Genomic DNA, 18613 nt, shown 5'->3' on the forward strand with positions numbered 1-18613 from the left:
TGAGAGAACAGTGAGCACGTAAGAGCTCCATCACCTGCAAATTCCCATTCAAGCCAGACACCAACCCAACTTAGAAATACATATAGATATTACACACTGCAGCCATTGTGAGCCAGTGGAGAGAGTATCAATCAAGCAGACTGCGTTTTCTTGAGTGCTGTTATGAATCTTCAGTGTTATTAGAGTTGCTCTAATCTAGGCAAGTGGATAGTATTCCATCACACTCCTGCCTTGTGCCTGGTAGATGGTGGACAAACTTTGGGGAGTCAGGAAGTGTGATTTGCCAAAGAAAATCTAGCTTTTGACTTACTCTTGTAGTCACAGTGTGGGTGGCTGGTCCAGTTAAAACTTCCTAACTGCTGCGGCCTAATGCAGCCTGTAGCCTCCATTTGGCTCATAGAATTCAGATATTCCCCACACAAATTATCTAGCCTAATCCTACAATCTTGATCATTCCCCCAAACCTTTGTTTTGTTTCAAGGAAACAATATTAAATCTATAATCCTTTCTTAAAAGACTTTATAGCAAAGGTATATGGCAAAGAATTCTAGATTCGAATCTCTTTGGGGCGGCACAGTGCACCGCTGCCTCACAGTGCCAGGGACCCAGGTGCGATTCCCAGCTTGGGTCACACTCTCTGTGGAGTCTGCATGGATTTCCTCTGGGTGCTCTGGTTTCCTCCCACAGTCTGAAAGACGTACTGGTTAGGTGCATTTGTCATGCTAAATTCTCCCTCAGTGCACCCGAACTGGTGCCAGAGTGTGGTAACAAGGGGATTTTCACAGTAACTTCATTGCAGTGTTAATGTAAGCCTACTTGTGACACTAATAAATAAACTTAATTGCTTTTGTCACCATCTGAATTGTAGTGATAAACAACCTATTACTATTTCCCTTCTGACTTTGAAAGCTTAGCAGGTCACCCCTTAACTTTTTTTAGTCAATGTAGCCCAAAGGTTTTGCACAATTTTAACACCACATTTTGTTATGCTTGTAATGGTTTGCATGCAAAGCAATTCAAAATAGTAAATTCCATGAACAATTTTAGCAATTGCTCGAATTACATGGCTCTTTGGTGCACAAGAAGTCCTGATGATATCCCATACTAACGATGACAAATCAATGTTACTAAATTCTTTGCTCAAGTTTGTCAGCCTTTTTAACTCTGTTTAGATCATGGGGTCTGTAACGGGTATCATTTTCAAACACTCCCCAGTCTTGATAGGCTAAAGTTGGAAGCTGATGGGTACCTTAATGACTGTGGTCTGTAGGAGTTATGTAAAGTGTTGGATGTGGGTTATGTGAGGACTAGCGGAATGGTACCATTTCAGCATTGGAGACCCCTGGAGCTTATACATTGGCTGTTAATTTGTGATTAAACAACCTCAATTATCAATATACCCCTCAAGCAACGTGTACCTAACCAAAACTGTTTTAAGGGTAAGACTCGCAAGATTTCATAATTTCCTTGTGAACAAATTGCAATATGAAGGGTTACCAACATTAGGGTTGCTTCAGTGATACTTTCGCAAGTTGCCCTCCAAGCCACACAACACCCTGCCTTGAAATTATTCCTTCAGTGTCACTGGGCCAGGTTGCTGCTGCCTGGTTTAAGCAAGCCCATGGTGCCTGGTGTTTGCAGCAATTAATATCAATATGTACTCTGACTCCTGCCTGGACAGGGCTGGATTTTTAGACTTTCGGGCTTGTCCATTTTCTTCAGAACAATACAGGAAGCATAATGTAGTAACCCCTTCCAAGTGAGTTTTGATAATCCAAGGTCGTTTTAGTAAACTATAGTACCTTGTGTATACAGTCATGCAAGTCAGCAATGGTGAATATTATTGTCTTCTCTACACTATATTAAGCTTGGGTAAATCATCTGCTCTAACTCTGGAACACCTAATTTGCTTGCAACTTAGGCAGTAAACCTCAGAATCTGTGAAGAGTTGTGTATTATAGCAATTTCTGGTACCCTTGTGCGAGCTGGATGATTTCAACATTTGTGATTTAGCTTTTGTCTGCTAATAGTTTTTTTTTTGTCTACTTAATTCACTCAATATAATCATGTAATAGAACTAAGTCACAGATTTTAGTAAATGAGCAATGAATTAATTTCCTTTTGTAGATTGATCTAAAAAAGGCTTGTATATCTTCAGGTTTGTCCGGCAGATGCCAAGATTTCATTTTCTCTTTTTTAGGATTCTGGAAAATTCCCACAAACATTAATGAGATAAATAGCTGGCTAATCTGTTGCTGAGGAATGAATATTGGTCAAGAGACTCCCTGCTCTTCAATGATCTGGCAGCATGATGGTTAGTAATTCACAAGCTTGAATTCATGATCTAGAGACAAGTTCAAATCCTACTATAGCATCTGGGAACTTTAAATTTACTTAAATATGGAATAACAAAAAGCTCACTTTCATAGTTCCACTGTTAAACTACCAAGTTGTCAAAAGAAAATCTGATTCATGGATGTCCTATCATAAGTGGGGATTTTTGCGAATAATTGCACAATGTTCAGTACCCTATGTGACATCTTAGATACTGAAGCAGCCCATATCTAAATGCAGCAAGAGCTGGACAATATCTAGGCTTTGGCTGACAAGTGGCAAGTAACATTTGCGCCACACAAGTGCCAGGCAATGACCATCTCCAACAAGAGAGGATCTAACTATCACCCCTTGACATTCAATGGCATTACCATCATTGAATTCCCCCATTATCAACATCCAGTGGGTTACCATCGACCAGAAACTGAACTGAACTAGCCATATAAATACTTCATCTATGAGGGAGGTGAGCTACCCTGACCTGCTCGACTCCCCAAAGCCTGTCCACCATCTACAAGATGCATTACAGGAATTCACCAAGACTCCTTGGACAGCAACTTCCAAACCCACAACTGCTACTATTTAGAAGGACAAGAACAGCAGATGCCACCTGGAAGTTCCCCTCCAAACCACACAGCATCCTGACTTTGAAAATATTGCCATTCCTTCATTATCAATGGGCAATATCCTGGCTCTCCCTCCCTAACAGCAGTTTACGTACCTACACTACATGGATTGCAGCAGTTGAAGAAGGCAGTTCACCACCACCTTCTTGAGAGTGATTCAGGATGGACAATAAAACCGAGTCAGTGATATCCACACCCCATGAATGATTTGAAAAAAATACACTCCTAGCTTGGCCTATATGTGACTTCCGATCCACAACACTTGACTCTTAAATGTTCTCTGAAATAGCCTAGGCATATAATTGTATTCAAAACAGTGGCTCACTTTCACATGCCCAAGGTCAACTAAAGATTGAAAATAAATACTAGCAAACCCACAACCTGTAAATATTATTTTCTTAAAGTCTCACTATCTTTTATGCATGGTCATATTAATGAGGCCCCAGTTTAACATCCCACCTCTGACAATTTTGCACTCTCTCAAATACCAAGTTATGTGTTCAAATCCTGGGGTAGAATTTGAACTCTCAACACAGATTCAAAGCCAAGGGTTCTACTAATGGAATTTCGTCAAAGTACAACTTTGGAAGAATGAACTTCTGCAACAGCTGAGATTCCAAGCTTTTAAACAGTGTGAGAATGGGGGACCTGCCTGTGCCTGCAATTTCATGCCAACAAATGTGCGTTCTGAGATATGGTTTTCTTCGAACCTGTTGAGTTAGACTGTACTAGAATGTGGAGTATGTGAAATGAAGAGTATCAACAATATTTTCTGGATAAAGGACAACTGAGATGATTTACTTCATACTGGTTAAAAAACACACAATTATTAGATTTTCTTACTTTGCTCTTTCCAGGAGTGTTATTGCCTCATCATTTTTTCCCGTTTGCATGCAGAGGAGACCATGTTCAAGTAAAGCATTTGGAATTAAGTAATGGTCATATTTGATCATCTGCTCTCTGAAACAGAAAGTAACAACAAAATATAAATTAACTTAAAGAATAATGGAAAAAGAGATTTGATGAACTTGGATTAAAATCTGCTAGAATTAGCAATAATTCCAACATTGCTTTCCTTTATAGATTCTCTACTCTTTTTAAGGAAGCAGCACAGAATAGTATTGATACTGATGTTCTCTACATTCACGATCAGTGCTAATCTCTGGTAAAGCCAGAGATTTTGTTTTATTCATTCCAAAGATTGGGGCTTCATTGGCATTTGCCCTGGAGAAGGTGGTGGTGAGCTGCCTTCTTGAAGATGTCTCTTGCTTTGGCAGCAGCTTCTTTTCAAATAGTGCCTTGAGATTTTCACATCCATTGACAGCTAAGGGAATGCAGAATTCCAGTACCAAATCAGAGAAAATTATAGCATGGAAAGAGGACATCTGGCCCACTTTGTCCACACCAGTCATCAAGAAGCCAAGTAACTAATCTCAATTTCCTGATCCTGGTCTGTAGTCCTGGATATGCACTTGAAATGCTGTAACCTACAAGTATTTTTTAAATGTTATGAGGATTTCTGCCTCTACTGCCCTTTCAGGCAGAGACTTCCAGATCCCCCACCACACACACTCTGGGTGAAAGAATTTCCTCTTCAAACTCCACTTATGCCTGCAACCTCTTATCCTGAATCCACGCCCCTGGTTATAGGCCTCTCAGACAAGGGGGACAGGGTCTTCCTATCCACTGTATGTAAACCTTATATAATTCTATATATTTCAATGTTGTCTCCCCTCAGCCTCCTATGTTTCAAAGAAACAACCCTAGCTTATCCAATCATTCCTCAGAACTGAAATGCTCAGGCAACATCGTTGTAAATCTCTTCTACCCTTTCTGGTGCAAATGTCCAGAAATGCATGCGATTCTCCAGCTGTGGCCTGATCAGTGTTTTATACCACTTCAGCTTAACCTCCATGTTCCTAGATTCTATGCCTCGGCTCATAAAGAAAGTTATTCTGTTTCCCTTCTTGATCACCTTATCTTCCTATCCTGCCACATTCAGGGATCTGTTGGCAGGCACTTCAATATCCCTCTGTTCCTTTCTACTTCTCAGTACCCTATCATTTCTTGTGTATTCCCTTGACTTGTTCAACCTTCCCCAAATGCATCATCTCACACTTTTCCAGACTCAACTCCATTTATCAAGTTCCTCTCACCTGGTTACTCTTCCTGCAATCTACAGCTTTCTTCATCACAAACATGATGGACAATATTTGCACCATCTGCAAACTTCTTAATCATAGCCATGATATTCAAGTCCAAATCATTGATTATATACTACAAAAAGCAAGGGAATGAGTCCTGGCCCTGAAAAAAACCCTGGAAAAACAGTCTCCCAGTTACAAAAAACACCCATCAGTCTTTACTGTTTGCTTTGTGCCTCTGAATCAATTTTGCATCCAACTTGGTCTTGGATCCTATGGGTGTTTACTTTTCTGATCAGTCTGCCATGTGGGGTCTTATGTGATGCTAGTATATCTTTAAGAAATTGATTTTTTTTAAATCATGTTCTCTGCGGCTATAACAGCTTTGGGGTTTTTTTCATTGTTGCCGGGCTGTCTAGTTAGAAATCCTTTTATTGCTGCTTCAATGGCTTAAATGGGGTTTTGTTTATTTTTACTCTGCAATCTTTTATCATCCTGCATTGTGAGGGGGAAGATTGATTGACAAGTCAAAGTCAGGTGGTTCCTCTCCAGAAGAATTCTGGGATTTTCTTTCAGTTTTAGTTTAGAAGGTGGAGGACATCAAGCTGAAAAGAAGTGTTTCTCTCTCCCTGGTTTTGGAAATGTTGCTGTTAGCTGGCGTGAAAATTCTGCTCTTGGTGGATTGCTACTTAGTACTTAGCACCTCTCTCTCTCTCTCTCCCTGGTGTTTTGGGAAGCTGTTCTGACTTCAAGCTGGTCTGTGTACATATCCAGAGGGCTGCTAGAAGTTACAAGGCTGGGAAGTCAGAGTTTCAATTCTCCACCCAAAGGACTAAGTTCCAGCATCACGTGAGTATTCGTATTTTCTGTGCTAAACCTGTGGCAAGGGTTTCTTGTGTTGGGAAGTTTGTTTGATTGGAACATTTTGTATATTTGTTCAGGGTTATACAATATCATGATTGTTTGTTTTCTTGTTTGTAATTGGTAAAAGTTATTAATTTTTTTTATACATGTTAACTGTATTCTTAAATAAATTGTTTAATAAAAGCTCCCTAGTAGGTCAGCTGAATCATACCTGAAGTGAAGCATCTCATGTTCAACTCTAGCCAAATTCAAAGCGCAAAGCTTATGATCCAGGTGGACTTCATAAAACACTTCGGAGTTTCTGACCTGAATTATAACACTTATCAAAAGCCTTGCTGAAATCTGTACAGACTATATCAAATGCACCATCCTGTTTGACACTCCTTGTTACGTCCTCAAAAAAAATTAAATCATGTTAGTCGGACACAACCTTCCCTCAATAAATCTGTGCTGTCTTTGATTATTCTGTCTTTCCAAATGAACATTTAGCCTATCCCTCAGAATTTTCTCTAATTTCCCATGGTCAAGTTTAGGCTCATTGGCCTGTAATTACTCAATCTATTATTTTCTAGACGATAATGCAATGTTAACCATCCTCCAGTCCTCTTGCACCATGCCTTGTAGTCATAGGAGTATAGAAAATGATTTTCAAAGCCTCCAAGGTTTCTTCTCTGGCTTCCCTCGACTGCCTAAGATACATTTCATTCAGGCCTGGAGACTTAGCCACTGTGAAATATTTTAAACATATTAATACTGCTCCTCTGTTAATTTCATCTAATATTTCACACTCTTCCTTGGTTGCAATCTCTGCATTGAACCTTTCTTTTGTGAAAACAGATGCAAAGTATTTGTTAAGAATCATACACATGCCCTCCACCTCCACACACCTTATATAGAGACATATAAACATAGAAAATAGGTGCAGGAGGAGGCCATTCGGCCCTTCGAGCCTGCACCACTTTTCAATGTGATCATGGCTGATCATGCACTTTCAATGTCCCACTCCCGCTTTCTCTCCATACCCCTTATGGTCATTAATAGGCCTGACAAGTTTAGTGATCCTCTTGTTCTTTATTTAATTGTAAAAAAAAATCCAAGGGTTTTTCTTGATTTTACTTGTCAATATTTTTCATTCCCTCTCTAATTTCACGCCTAAATTTTTATATCCATTAAGGTTTTCTGCAATATTGAGGCCTCCAATCCTGTCATAAGCTTTCCTAACAACATTAGGGAAAATGTGTAAATTATAAATTAAGGTCTGTAAATTGTACTTACTTTGTATGAATCCAGCGGAAGCACTGCTCTGCTTCCAAAAGTTTGTCCAAGTGCTTCAGACAAAGACCTTTGAGTAGCTTCACCAAACACTGGTCATCCACCAGGAACTCAGTTGCTGAAAATGAGAGTAGTCAGAATTTATTTTTTAGTCACAAATGGATCTCTCGTTATTTAACCAGTTTATCTTATGCGAAAGATGTGCACATCCTCCTCCTGATACCTCATTGGTATTAAATAGAGGTGGAATTTTCTGGCCCTTCTTGCCAGCAGGATCTTACAGTCTTGCCGAAACACCCCACGGTGGGTTCCCCGGCAACTGGACAGGCGAGCCACGCCAAATGCCATCGGCAAGATCGGAAGATCCCACTGACAGCCAAAATACGCTGTGGCCAGAGGGGAGGGACCAGAAAACCCACCCAGTGTCATATCATCCAGAAAGGGTTACTCCATCATGTACCCTAATGATTTGCATACCTGTGTATTTATATGGAAACTTTAGGATCCTTGGAATATCCTAAGTGCTTCATAGCTGAACAATTACTTTCTGAAGTGCTGCTGCTGTTGTAATGAAAGAAAATTTGCAATCCAATTTCTGTAAAGCAAGGTCTCACAGATAGCAATGAGATAAAGGAAGAGATCATCTGTTTTTAATTAGGGCATTGGTTGAAGGATGAATGCTGGCTCAAACACCAGGGGAACTCTGATGCTCTTCTTCATATAGTGCCATGGAACTTTTACATCTGCTTGAGGGAGCAAACTGGGTTTGAACTTATTTCCTGAGTGCCAGTGCAAGATTCCCTCTGTTCTGCATCGAGAGTGTGTGTGTGCAGGATGCCATCACAATCTGAAACTCTGTGCAGCTGAGAACAGGTTCTTCCCAAGAGAATAAAAGTCTAAAAGCCAGTCAGCTCTGCCATTGCATATATAATAAGAATAATGAGGATGAATCATAAGTATTTCTGGCACAAGCAAAGACCAGAAGGGGAAATGACAGTTTAATCCAGTATGTGTGTGTAACAGATCATAGGACTGATCCAAGAATCAGATGATTAACATAGCGTGGCAATGTTTTTTTAAATGTGTGATGATGATTGCTTATTTCCTCTGACAAAAACTTAATTTTACACAGCCTACTGTTGTTCATCAGTCTTGTCCTCCTTGTGTATCATTCTGTTATTTTTGCAAGTGCCAAACTGGTACTTGAAGAAACATGCCAACATTGAGATGTTTTAATTAATATGTGAATTCTGTATTATTGAGCTCTGGCAGATTGCATACTGATACATGAAACCAATTTCAGTGTACTCATTCCCTGAGTGTCGTTATAACAGCCTCACATTAAAACATTATATATCCTTCTGTATCATTCCTGATGCATTTTCATATAAATTTCATTGGCAATCTCACAAATTGGCCACCTTATCTTTGGCAGACAATCCACAAAAACCCTGGTCTAAATGCAACTTCAGGCTTTTTACAGATTTTCTAGTGAAGTTAAGGAGAACCCTGTAGATATTAACAGTACACAAAGTGTTGGAGCTATAACAGCATTTTAAAGTGGCTGGTTCATTCCCTTCAGTGCACCAGTCATTTTTTTTCTCATTTTCCATACCAACCATCCAGAAGGCTCCATGAAATTGCTAATTTGATGACATTTGTGCTTAATTATTGATGATTTTGTGCTTATAATGTTCACACCCACTGGGAACTGGGCTAAGACAATAGGGCCATAACAACTGGCAAGGAAAACGAAGCTTAGATTCATTCTTTGAATGTAGACCTTGCTGACAAGGCCAGCATTTTTTGGCCATCACCAGTTTCCCCTTTTGTGGTGGTTTAATACAACTGAATGGCTTGCTAGGCCACCTTTAAAAGGCTGTTCTTATAGGTCACGGCAGATAAGGGAAAGTTTCTGGTTGAGTTTTTGTAACTATACGGCAGTTTTATAATTCTCTTTACTGTTGCCAGCTGTTTTATTTCCAGATTTTTAAAACCAAATTCAAATTCTTAAACTGCCATGGTGGAATTTGAATTTGTATTCTCTGGATTGTTGGTCAAATCCTCTGAGTCCAGTCGTAAAACCATTACAGTTCAGGAAAATGATAGTTTCCACAACCAGCCTGGATAGGTTTCAAACACAATTCCCAACACTGAAAGCACAGAGTTCTCGGGCATTGTGCCGTTCAGTCCCCAGAGAACAAAACTCTATTTCAACCTTGTATTTGTGAAGGTATTGAGCCTTGATAAGTTAGCACCTGTGGGACTGACATAATTTGGAACATCAGACTCTGCCTCAGAACAGAGATTGACCTCTCTTGTAAGATTAGGAGGAGGCGGTGGCATAGTGGACTAGTAATCCAGAGACCAAGGCTCATTTTCTGGATTCAAGGGTTCAAGTCCCACTCGAACCCGTGGAATTTAAATTGAATTTAAATCTCGGGAAGGAAACCTGTCTTCCTTAACTGGTCTGGCCTACATGTGACTCGAGACCCACAGCAATGTAGTTTACTCTTAATTGCCCTCTGAAATGGCCGAGCAAGCCACTCAATTCAAGGATATTTAGGGATGAGCAGCAAATGCTGGCCTAGCCAGTGACGCCCACATTTCATGAAAGAATTTTTAAAAATTAACAGGATACATTGGTTCAAGCAGCAACGAGGAGTGGTTGTCAGCTCAGTGAAGCTTGGAGTCTGGGCAAAGAAAAGACTATGCTCAGTACAGTTAGGAAGCTTAGATCGTGTTAGCGATTAGATTTGGGTCAGCACAGTGGCACAATGGTTAGCACTGTTGCCTCACAGCACCGGGTTCGATTCCTGGCTTGGGTCACTGTCTGTGTGGAGTTTGCACATTCTCCCCATGTCTGCGTGGGTTTCCTCCAGGTGCTCCAGTTTCCTACGACAGTCCAAAAATGTGTGGGTTAGGTTGATTGACCATGCTAAATTGCTCCTTAATGTTAGGAGGATTAGTGAGGTAAATGTGTGTGCGGTTATGGGAATAGGGCCTGGTTGGGATTGTTGCCGGTGCAAGCTTGATGGGCCGAATGGCCTCCTTCTGCACAGTAAGAAGTCTCACAATACCAGGTTAAAGTCCAACAGGTTTATTTGGTAGCACAAGCTACTAGCTTTCGGAGCGCTGCCCCTTCATCAGGTAAGTCCCACTTACCTAATCAGGTAAGCCCACTTACCTGATGAAGGGGCAGCGCTCCGAAAGCTAGTGGCTTGTGCTACCAAATAAACCTGTTGGACTTTAACCTGGTGTTGTGAGACTTCTGACTGTGTTTACCCCAGTCCAACGCCGGCATCTCCACATCATGGCTCCTTCTGCACTGTAGAGATTCTATAATTCTAGATGTTGGGGGCAAGATTTGTAAACACAGTGGGGTGCAGTTTTCGGAGGAGACTGAGTAGCTTGGAGTGAGCAGTCACTGGGGTAATACAAGTTTCAGTTCTTTTGTCCGATAACTACTTACTGACAAAGGAAGATGGAGAGCTTCCAGGTTGAACAGGAGTGGCTAATGAATGGAAATTGGAGGCTAACTCTTCAAGAAAGGAGCTGAAGTTCTTCATGAGGAAGATAGTTTGAAGGATTTTTGTGACTCAATGATCACTGATGTCTAGGTGAGTTGTTGAGAAAATTCATGGGATCTATCATGGTAGTGTCTGTCATATAACGTACGGTATGTGTCAACTACAGTTGTCTGTTAATTAATGTTTACCTCCCATTAATTCTGGATGTTAGAGTGTAAGATAGATAGCATTGATTGTTTGTTTTACTGACTCTTGTATAGTAAAAATTCTTGTTTTTTTAAACCATGGAATCTTGTGGTTTTATTCTCAGTAAATGCCTGGGATTTCAAATTTTGTCTACTTTAAACAATAAGTTACAGGTCCCCAACTTGATCGTAACTGTATCATTAGTCATTAGATGAAATCTAATATTTATTAATTCATGGAATATTGAAACCCTCAGCTGTATAACCATTTGGCAACTCCCTCCACTCTTTCTTCAGGTACTATGACCTGTGTTGGTGACCATAGCCTTCCATGTGTTGGTCTGTGGTTATGCTCGACAAGGTACTGCAGTGGTTTGCTGTTGCCTTCTGCAGATTCTGGCTAACCAGGAGATTCTACCACTCCTAACATCTGTCATAGGTGTATTGGAGGGAATTAGAAGCTGATAATCAACCCATATATCTGCAACATAAACTCCATTTCCTTTCCCATCAAGTTCCGACACAGGACTTGAACCTGCTGTTTCTGCCTCAGAGGCAAGGTCGCTACCCGCTGCGCCACAAAACCTCCCCTAACTCCCTCCTATTTTTCCATAATTCTACAGGTTCATTATTGCCTAATGTTAAGTTCAACAGGAGCTTCAGATTGGACTAACCTGGGGCACTTTCAAGTGTCCTCTCCGCTTCATTAAGTGTCTCGAGCATATCTTCAGTCAGATCCTGATGTTTCCCAATCACTGTATAGCCATTCCAAATATACATCATTTCCTGAAAATATATTAGCTAAATTACATTTCTTTTGCTGTTTTTACACTCTGCAGGTGTTTATGATGAAAGATTTTTAACTAAAAATAAATAACATATTTAGACTTATTTTATATAGAGCTGACCCCAGTTAATGAATCCCTGATCTAAAGTAACTTTCATTATCTGCCACAAGTGGAAAGAACATGTACATGCAAAAATGAAACATTATCAAATTTGCGGTCAGTAGGTGTGTGCAAACATCTTAATATTTCGATTCTGTTCTGTAGACTTAGTACCAACATCATGGAGAACCTGAATTGCAGAAAATTCACAATATGGGGAAGAGAACAATAGACTGCAGCAGTTCAAGCAGGCAGCCCCCCAAACACCACCTCAAGAGTAATTAGTGATGAGCAACAAATGCTAGCGATGTTCACATCTCACGAAAGAAAAAAAAAGAGGGGAGGAAGGGAGAGAATAAATTACAGTAAGATTTAACCAATGAAGAGAGTAAGTAATTCTGTTCACAAAATAATTGCACCTCATGATAAAATTTCATGACAAGAACAAACAAAGGTGAAAAAAGGTACTGAGAATAGCAACTTTTTCTGAAAATAAGGTCCATTGCTATAAAATATACTCACCAGAGCAGGTACTGGGAGCTTTACAGGATTCGGTGAAAGATACCGTCGAGCCTTTCTGATTGCAAACTTTTCTGTCGGTAGAGACTTCCCAGCAATTTTCTGTTTCATACTTGGCACTTTTCTGGTATCAAAATCGTGCAAGGTATAGATATGTTTAATATTTTCTGGCAAACAATAGTCACACAGCAAATACACATACTCAAAATCAGAATTCCCAAAGCAATATAATCCCATGATACCTCCGTAGTATTCCATCATACCAGTTCAGCAGAAGGATAATATTAAGGATGTATTAATTTAACACCGTAATCATTTAGCACACCACTGGCATGTTGAAGCAGCACCTCAAGATTTAGAGATGGTTGCACCACAGTCAGGCTAAGGTTTTGAGAATTACACTCTCCTATAAGCAGGTACAGCCTCACTATTGTCATATGCCTTGTAACTTCCGCTGCATCTAACTTATCCAATTTTCCTTGAAGTGCAATGGTGTCTGCCCTAACCGTTCCCCATGGTAAAATATTCCATGCTCCTGAAGAAGGGAAAGGGTTAATGTTTTTTGTACTCAATGTATTTTGTACCTAAAAGGTTGAACTTTGTACTTAGAATGTATCACAAGCATAACCCTTCATTATGGCTAATCCCCTTGTTTATACTGCTTCTGACATTAATACAAGTTAACTTTTATTCTTATAACAATAGATAGTCAAATGTGAATGTGTTTGAGAGAATACCTTTTCTACCAGCTTGTGTGTGGTTTGCGGAAGGAAAGCAATTCCATGATGTTTGACAGAAGGACTCCCACTGGGGCCCCTGACCGCACACAGTAACTTCAAAGGGAAGCCACGGAAGAGCAGGAAACCAGAGACTACATCGTGACTACAGCTGTCAGAGACTGGTGCTTCGTGACCTGAGAATCAGATACACTCTGATTTATGGTCAGATGCATCGTGCTTCGTGATCAAGGACTGTCAATTGGACTTTCATTCATGACCAGACCAGTGTTTGTGTCGTGACTGGTATTGGGAGCCATGCTGTATAAATGTCCCCACTTTCTTGAGTTCAGTGAGAGGTTTGGTGAATCGCTGTTAAGGTTGCCAGACCTCTCCCGCAAGCTTGTGAGAATAAAGCCTACTCTATTTTGACTCATACCAGTCTCGAGAGGTATTTTTACCTACTACACTCCAAAAACCTGTGTATAATGAAATTTCTCCAAACCACGCTCATTGCTTTGTAAATCATTTTAAATTGGGGCGGGCACGGTGGCACTGTGGTTAGCACTGCTGTCTCACAGCACCAGGGACCCGGGTTCAATTCCCGGCTTGGTTCACTGTCTTTGTGGAGTTTGCACATTCTTCCCAAAGTTTGAAAGACGTGCTGGTTAGGTGCATTGACCCAAACAGGTGCCAGGGTGTGGCGACTAGGGGAATTGCACAGTAATTGCAGTGTTAATGTAAGTCGTACTTGTGACTAATAAATAAACTTTAAAAAAAACTTGACATTGCTGACACCATAGTGGTAACTTTCCTACCTATCAAAAATCATCTTCATTTAGTTACCCCTGTTAATTCTCCACTTTGACCTTGCTGCTTCTCTGGTAATAATTCACATGTTTTGTGTCTCCTCATAACTATCATTTCCCATTCCCGATATGATCTTTGGTTAATCTATGCTGCTCAACTCTAAGGCTTTAATGTCCCTTATGTAATGGGTTACCGGAAACGGAACAAGTTGCTATTTGTGGTCTAACCAATATTTTGTACAAATCCATCATTATTTATTTGTTCTTATAGTCTGAGTTCCTATTTATAAGACCCAATGTTTAAATGCTTCTTTTAAAACCAACCTGCCCTCTTGCTTTCAGGGCATGATTTATTTGAACCGCCAGTCTCCTTTGCCAATCCTATCCTCAATTAACTTTTATTCCCTGACCTCATGTTGCATCACACATCATTCACATTAAATTAAATCTGGCACCTATTCCGCGAATCCACTTGTCTTCCTGATTGTTTCAGAATTCTTCTCGATGTTTGCTTTCTACTTGATGTGATTGAATATTTTGTACTTTGGGCATCTATCAAGGAGGTCTCCTTGCACTTCCTGCCTTTGAGCCAGAAGCTCTGGGTTCGAGTCTCACCCCAAGACTTAATGGCCAAGGAATGTGCATTTCTAACGTGGCAAAAAAAATTGAGTATCAACCTGAAAATCCTTCTAACAGACGCCAATGGCACGTGGTAAGAGCAGGAAATTCCTGGTCAGTCAAGTGATGGAAAGAAATTGGAGCCTCAACCATCTCTATCCACAGCTTCATTCTACAAAATACATGTACATAGAACAGTACAGCACAGGAACAGGCCCTTTGGCCCACGATGTTGTGCTGAACATGACGCCAAATGAAACTAATCCCTTCTGCCTGCCCTCAGTCCATATTGTTCTATTCCTTGCACATTCATGTGCTTATCTGAAAGCCCCTTAAATGCCCCTATCGTATCTGCCTCCACTATCACCTCTGGCAGCACATTCCAGATATCTACCACTGTGTAGAAACACTTGCCCCTCACATCTCCTTTGAACTTTCTCCCTCTCATCTTAAGTGCTTGCCCCCTAGTATTAGATATTTCAACTCTGGGAAAAAGATTCTGACTGTCAACTCTATCTGTGCCTCTCATAATTTTATAGACTTGTATCAGGTCTCCCCTCAGCCCCTGCTGCTCCAGAGAAAACAACCCTAGTTTGTCCAGCCTCCTCTTATAGCTCATACTTTCTAATCCAGACAGTATTCTGGTAAACCTCTTCTGCACCCTCTCCAAAGACTCCACATCCTTCCTGTAATGTGATGACCAGAATTGAACGCAATACTCTAAATGCGGCCTAACCAAAGTTTTATAAAGTTGCAACATGTCATCCTGACTCTTGCCCTGACCAATAAAGGCAAGCATGGCATATGCCTTCTTTACCACTCTATCTACTTGTGTGGCCATTTTCAGGGAGCTATGGACTTGAACCCCAAGGTCCCTCTGTACATTAATGTTGTTCGGAATCCTGCCATTAATTGTATACTTACCCTTAACATTTAATCTCCCCAAGTGCAGCACCGCATATTTGCCCAGATTAAACTCCATCTGCCAATTCTCTACCCATATCTGAAATGGATCTATATCCCACTGTATCCTTTGACAACCTCAAGGGACCTTGTAAAAATGTATTGCATGTCAGCTGCTCTCCTATCTTACCCAAATGATACAGACCCAGGAAACATACCAAGGCTCAGCATATTACAGATCAGGTGTGGCAGGCTGGAAAATCTGGGCTCTTGTCTGTATAAAATAGTTGAACTATTGGTTGATTAAAACCTGAATATCTGGCTCCAACTTATAAACTGAAATTGGATTGATACATTTAATTTTCTATAGAGCTCTTATCTTGATTTTTCTTTTGCCATCATGGATATGCAGTTATTCCAAAAACTATGCTTATTTTACTTTTTTGTCCTGATATTGAAGAGATTAGTTAAGCTAGATGTGCTGATGTAAGATCCATTAAAATGTTGCCACCAGGGGGTAGCACTGCACTGCAGGACTATTCCTCCTCAGTGATACGGTTCATGTTAATTGAAATAGCCAGAATTGATTATTTAATCCATATGACTGTCTTCTATATTAGTATAACAGAATCAAAATTTAAGATGCAAGGCAATGAGGAACCATAGTCCAAACATAACTTAAGGATTTATTTTCCAGTACCTGAATTTTGCTTTAAACCTACAGCATTTAATACTCAAAGAAGCTTTTAAAATAAGGCACACATACTTCAATTGCTTTATAAGTATCTTTACAGCACAATGGATCGCTACCTTGCCTAGTTGTTAAATGTGGGTAGTTCTGGCACATTAGGTAAATATGCACCTAAACTACTAGGGATTTCCATCCCCACCAAACAGAAAAGATTGGATCATCTAGACAGTACATTTGTGAAAAGGCCATTGTAGGACAAACTTCCAGAAATACAGTTAAATCTTCCACATTCAGCTCAGGACCTGCCCAAGATGTTCTGCAAACCTTTTCTAACAGCTCCCCAATGACTCAGCGGGTTTACAGAAAACAACGGTCCCATATCTGATTGCCAACCTGTACTGAGTCACCTGAACTCAGGCTGAACAGTAACAGGGGTGCTGCAACTTGAATCAGTTGATGACTAACGAAGGGGCAAATCAGCTAAGGCCAACTCCTTATCATTATTCTGCATTTCCCATTGGCCATATGATTGTGGATTTATGTGCCATTAGGTGAGGTCAGGATTTTGTTCAGAGACACCTAATATGATTGAATGTTTGGCTTACCCATAAAGAATGCTACTTGGATGGGGTAACAGCAAGCACTTGCTACCCATAATCCATATCCCAAATGTGATGATAGTGTGCATATATATATATATACACACACATCATAGAATCCCTACAGTGCAGATGGAAGCCATGTGGCCCATCAAATCTGCACTGACTCTCTGACAGAGCATCTTTACCCAGGCCCACCCCCTGCCCTATACGCCTTGCGCCACACATTTATCCCGCTAATCCCCCTAACCTACATATCTTTGGACACTAGGAGACAATTTAGCATAGCCAATCCACCTAACCTGCACATCTTTGAACTGTGGGAGGAAATCCATGCAGACACGGGGAGAACGTGCAAACTCCACACAGTCACCCAAGGCTAGAATTGAACCTGGATCCCCGATTGTTTTTTTTATATTTAAGGCGACAGTTTACAGGTTCAGCTCTATTCTGCAGGCAGTCGGTGTGTCTGGAAAACATTTAGCTCAGATGCTGGGAGAGCAGGATAATTGGTCATTTTAGCCATGTAATGTTTACATAGGATAGAGCTAATGGATTTTTGTTTATAGATGGAGATTTCCCCTTGGGTTTTGATTAAAGGAATGGAAGGTGGGTTTAGGTGTGCAGGGTTACGTGATAATGTGGTTAATAGGAGCAACAAGGTCTATAGCAGAGAAACAGCTTTTCAGTTCCAACTGGGATTTGCTTGAAGATAGAGGTTTTCTGCAAGCTGCTGAAACTCATTTACTCTCTCTGAAAGCATCAAGACTGTCTTACACATTATAGCAAGTATATTTATGGTTGCTAACTGTATTTAAAGTGGCTTTGAGCCTGTAAGAAGAATGTTACTCATTTAGAACTGAAACAGACATAAGTTAGAAATTAAAATTGCTTCCTTTCATTTTAAATGTTTTTAAGCTGCATCATTTGTTAAGAGTTATATTTAAACTGTTATTAAATAAAATTTGTTTTACTATAAAAGATCCCTAATTTGTCAGTGGAATTACTGCTGGGGTGAAGTATCCTGTTCTTGCATTTATGTCAAAAAGATAAATTGTTGGGGTCTCGTCTGGTGTCCTAATGTAACTTGGAGTTCTGCTCCAGAACACTACCACCAAAGGAGGAGTTAATACCCTCAACATGGTTGGGAATGGGTAAAACAGGCTTCCCTCAAGTTGATGCTTTCCCCATAAATATTAATGGACTACCAATTACCACAGCACAGACACTGGTGTAACCTGTTTCTAACAATACTTAAGGTTTGTATGTTAATTGGGAATACTGTGTAATAACTAAGAAATGTCATAAAAGTATACATGTGTGTAAAATGTGACTATCTAGAATTATTTCTGGAAATCATTCAAGTCAATTTGTAGAAAGCTTATTCAACCATTTTGCAGTTGGAGCAGATCCTTGTAGCATGCAATACTGCAACATTTCTGTTCTATTTTACAGTGTTCCTGCTCCTTTTCAAAATAATTGTTTTATAAAAAGGAAATATATACACAAATAGGAAACTGAAAAACACAAATTTGATTTTTCTGAGATTGAATCATCTAAACCTTGGTGATGATACATATCAGGAAGTTAAAATGTCAAACATTTATATTTTTCAAGAATGAAAGTATTATTAAATTACAAAGAAAACAAGCGAAGACAAGCATATTAATTCATTAAATGACCAACCTGAATAGCTCAATGTCATCATCCCCAAAAGGTTTGTAGTCCTCATCTTCAAGCATGCCAAGATATGCTGCTTTCATATACATGTATGTTGACTGTCAAAGGGAAAGGAACAGATTAGGGCAACAGTCAAACTCAGCAATTTTAGATTTCTTCCAGTTCTGTTTCAACTTTTCCAGCGTCCATTTCCTTAGTGATTTTTTACATTCTAAATGTGACAAATTATTTAATTC

At 40.0% G+C, this 18613-nt stretch overlaps 1 protein-coding gene across 2 annotated transcripts in view; it reads right to left on the reverse strand.

Annotated features, from left to right (window-relative positions):
- ttc39a (tetratricopeptide repeat domain 39A) overlaps window positions 1–18613 on the reverse strand; it is a 92092-nt gene that overhangs the window by 4207 nt on the left and 69272 nt on the right. For both annotated transcript variants that reach the window (XM_078218552.1, XM_078218554.1), the window contains exons 13-17: window positions 18384–18475; window positions 12365–12485; window positions 11630–11741; window positions 7244–7358; window positions 3804–3920 (exon numbers count right to left, since the gene is read on the reverse strand). In XM_078218552.1, coding sequence (XP_078074678.1) covers window positions 3804–3920; window positions 7244–7358; window positions 11630–11741; window positions 12365–12485; window positions 18384–18475 — 557 coding nt within the window. The remainder of the gene's footprint in view (window positions 1–3803; window positions 3921–7243; window positions 7359–11629; window positions 11742–12364; window positions 12486–18383; window positions 18476–18613) is intronic.

This window comes from Mustelus asterias, chromosome 8 (genome assembly GCF_964213995.1).
Source record: "Mustelus asterias chromosome 8, sMusAst1.hap1.1, whole genome shotgun sequence".
Classification (NCBI taxonomy): Eukaryota; Metazoa; Chordata; class Chondrichthyes; order Carcharhiniformes; family Triakidae; genus Mustelus; species Mustelus asterias.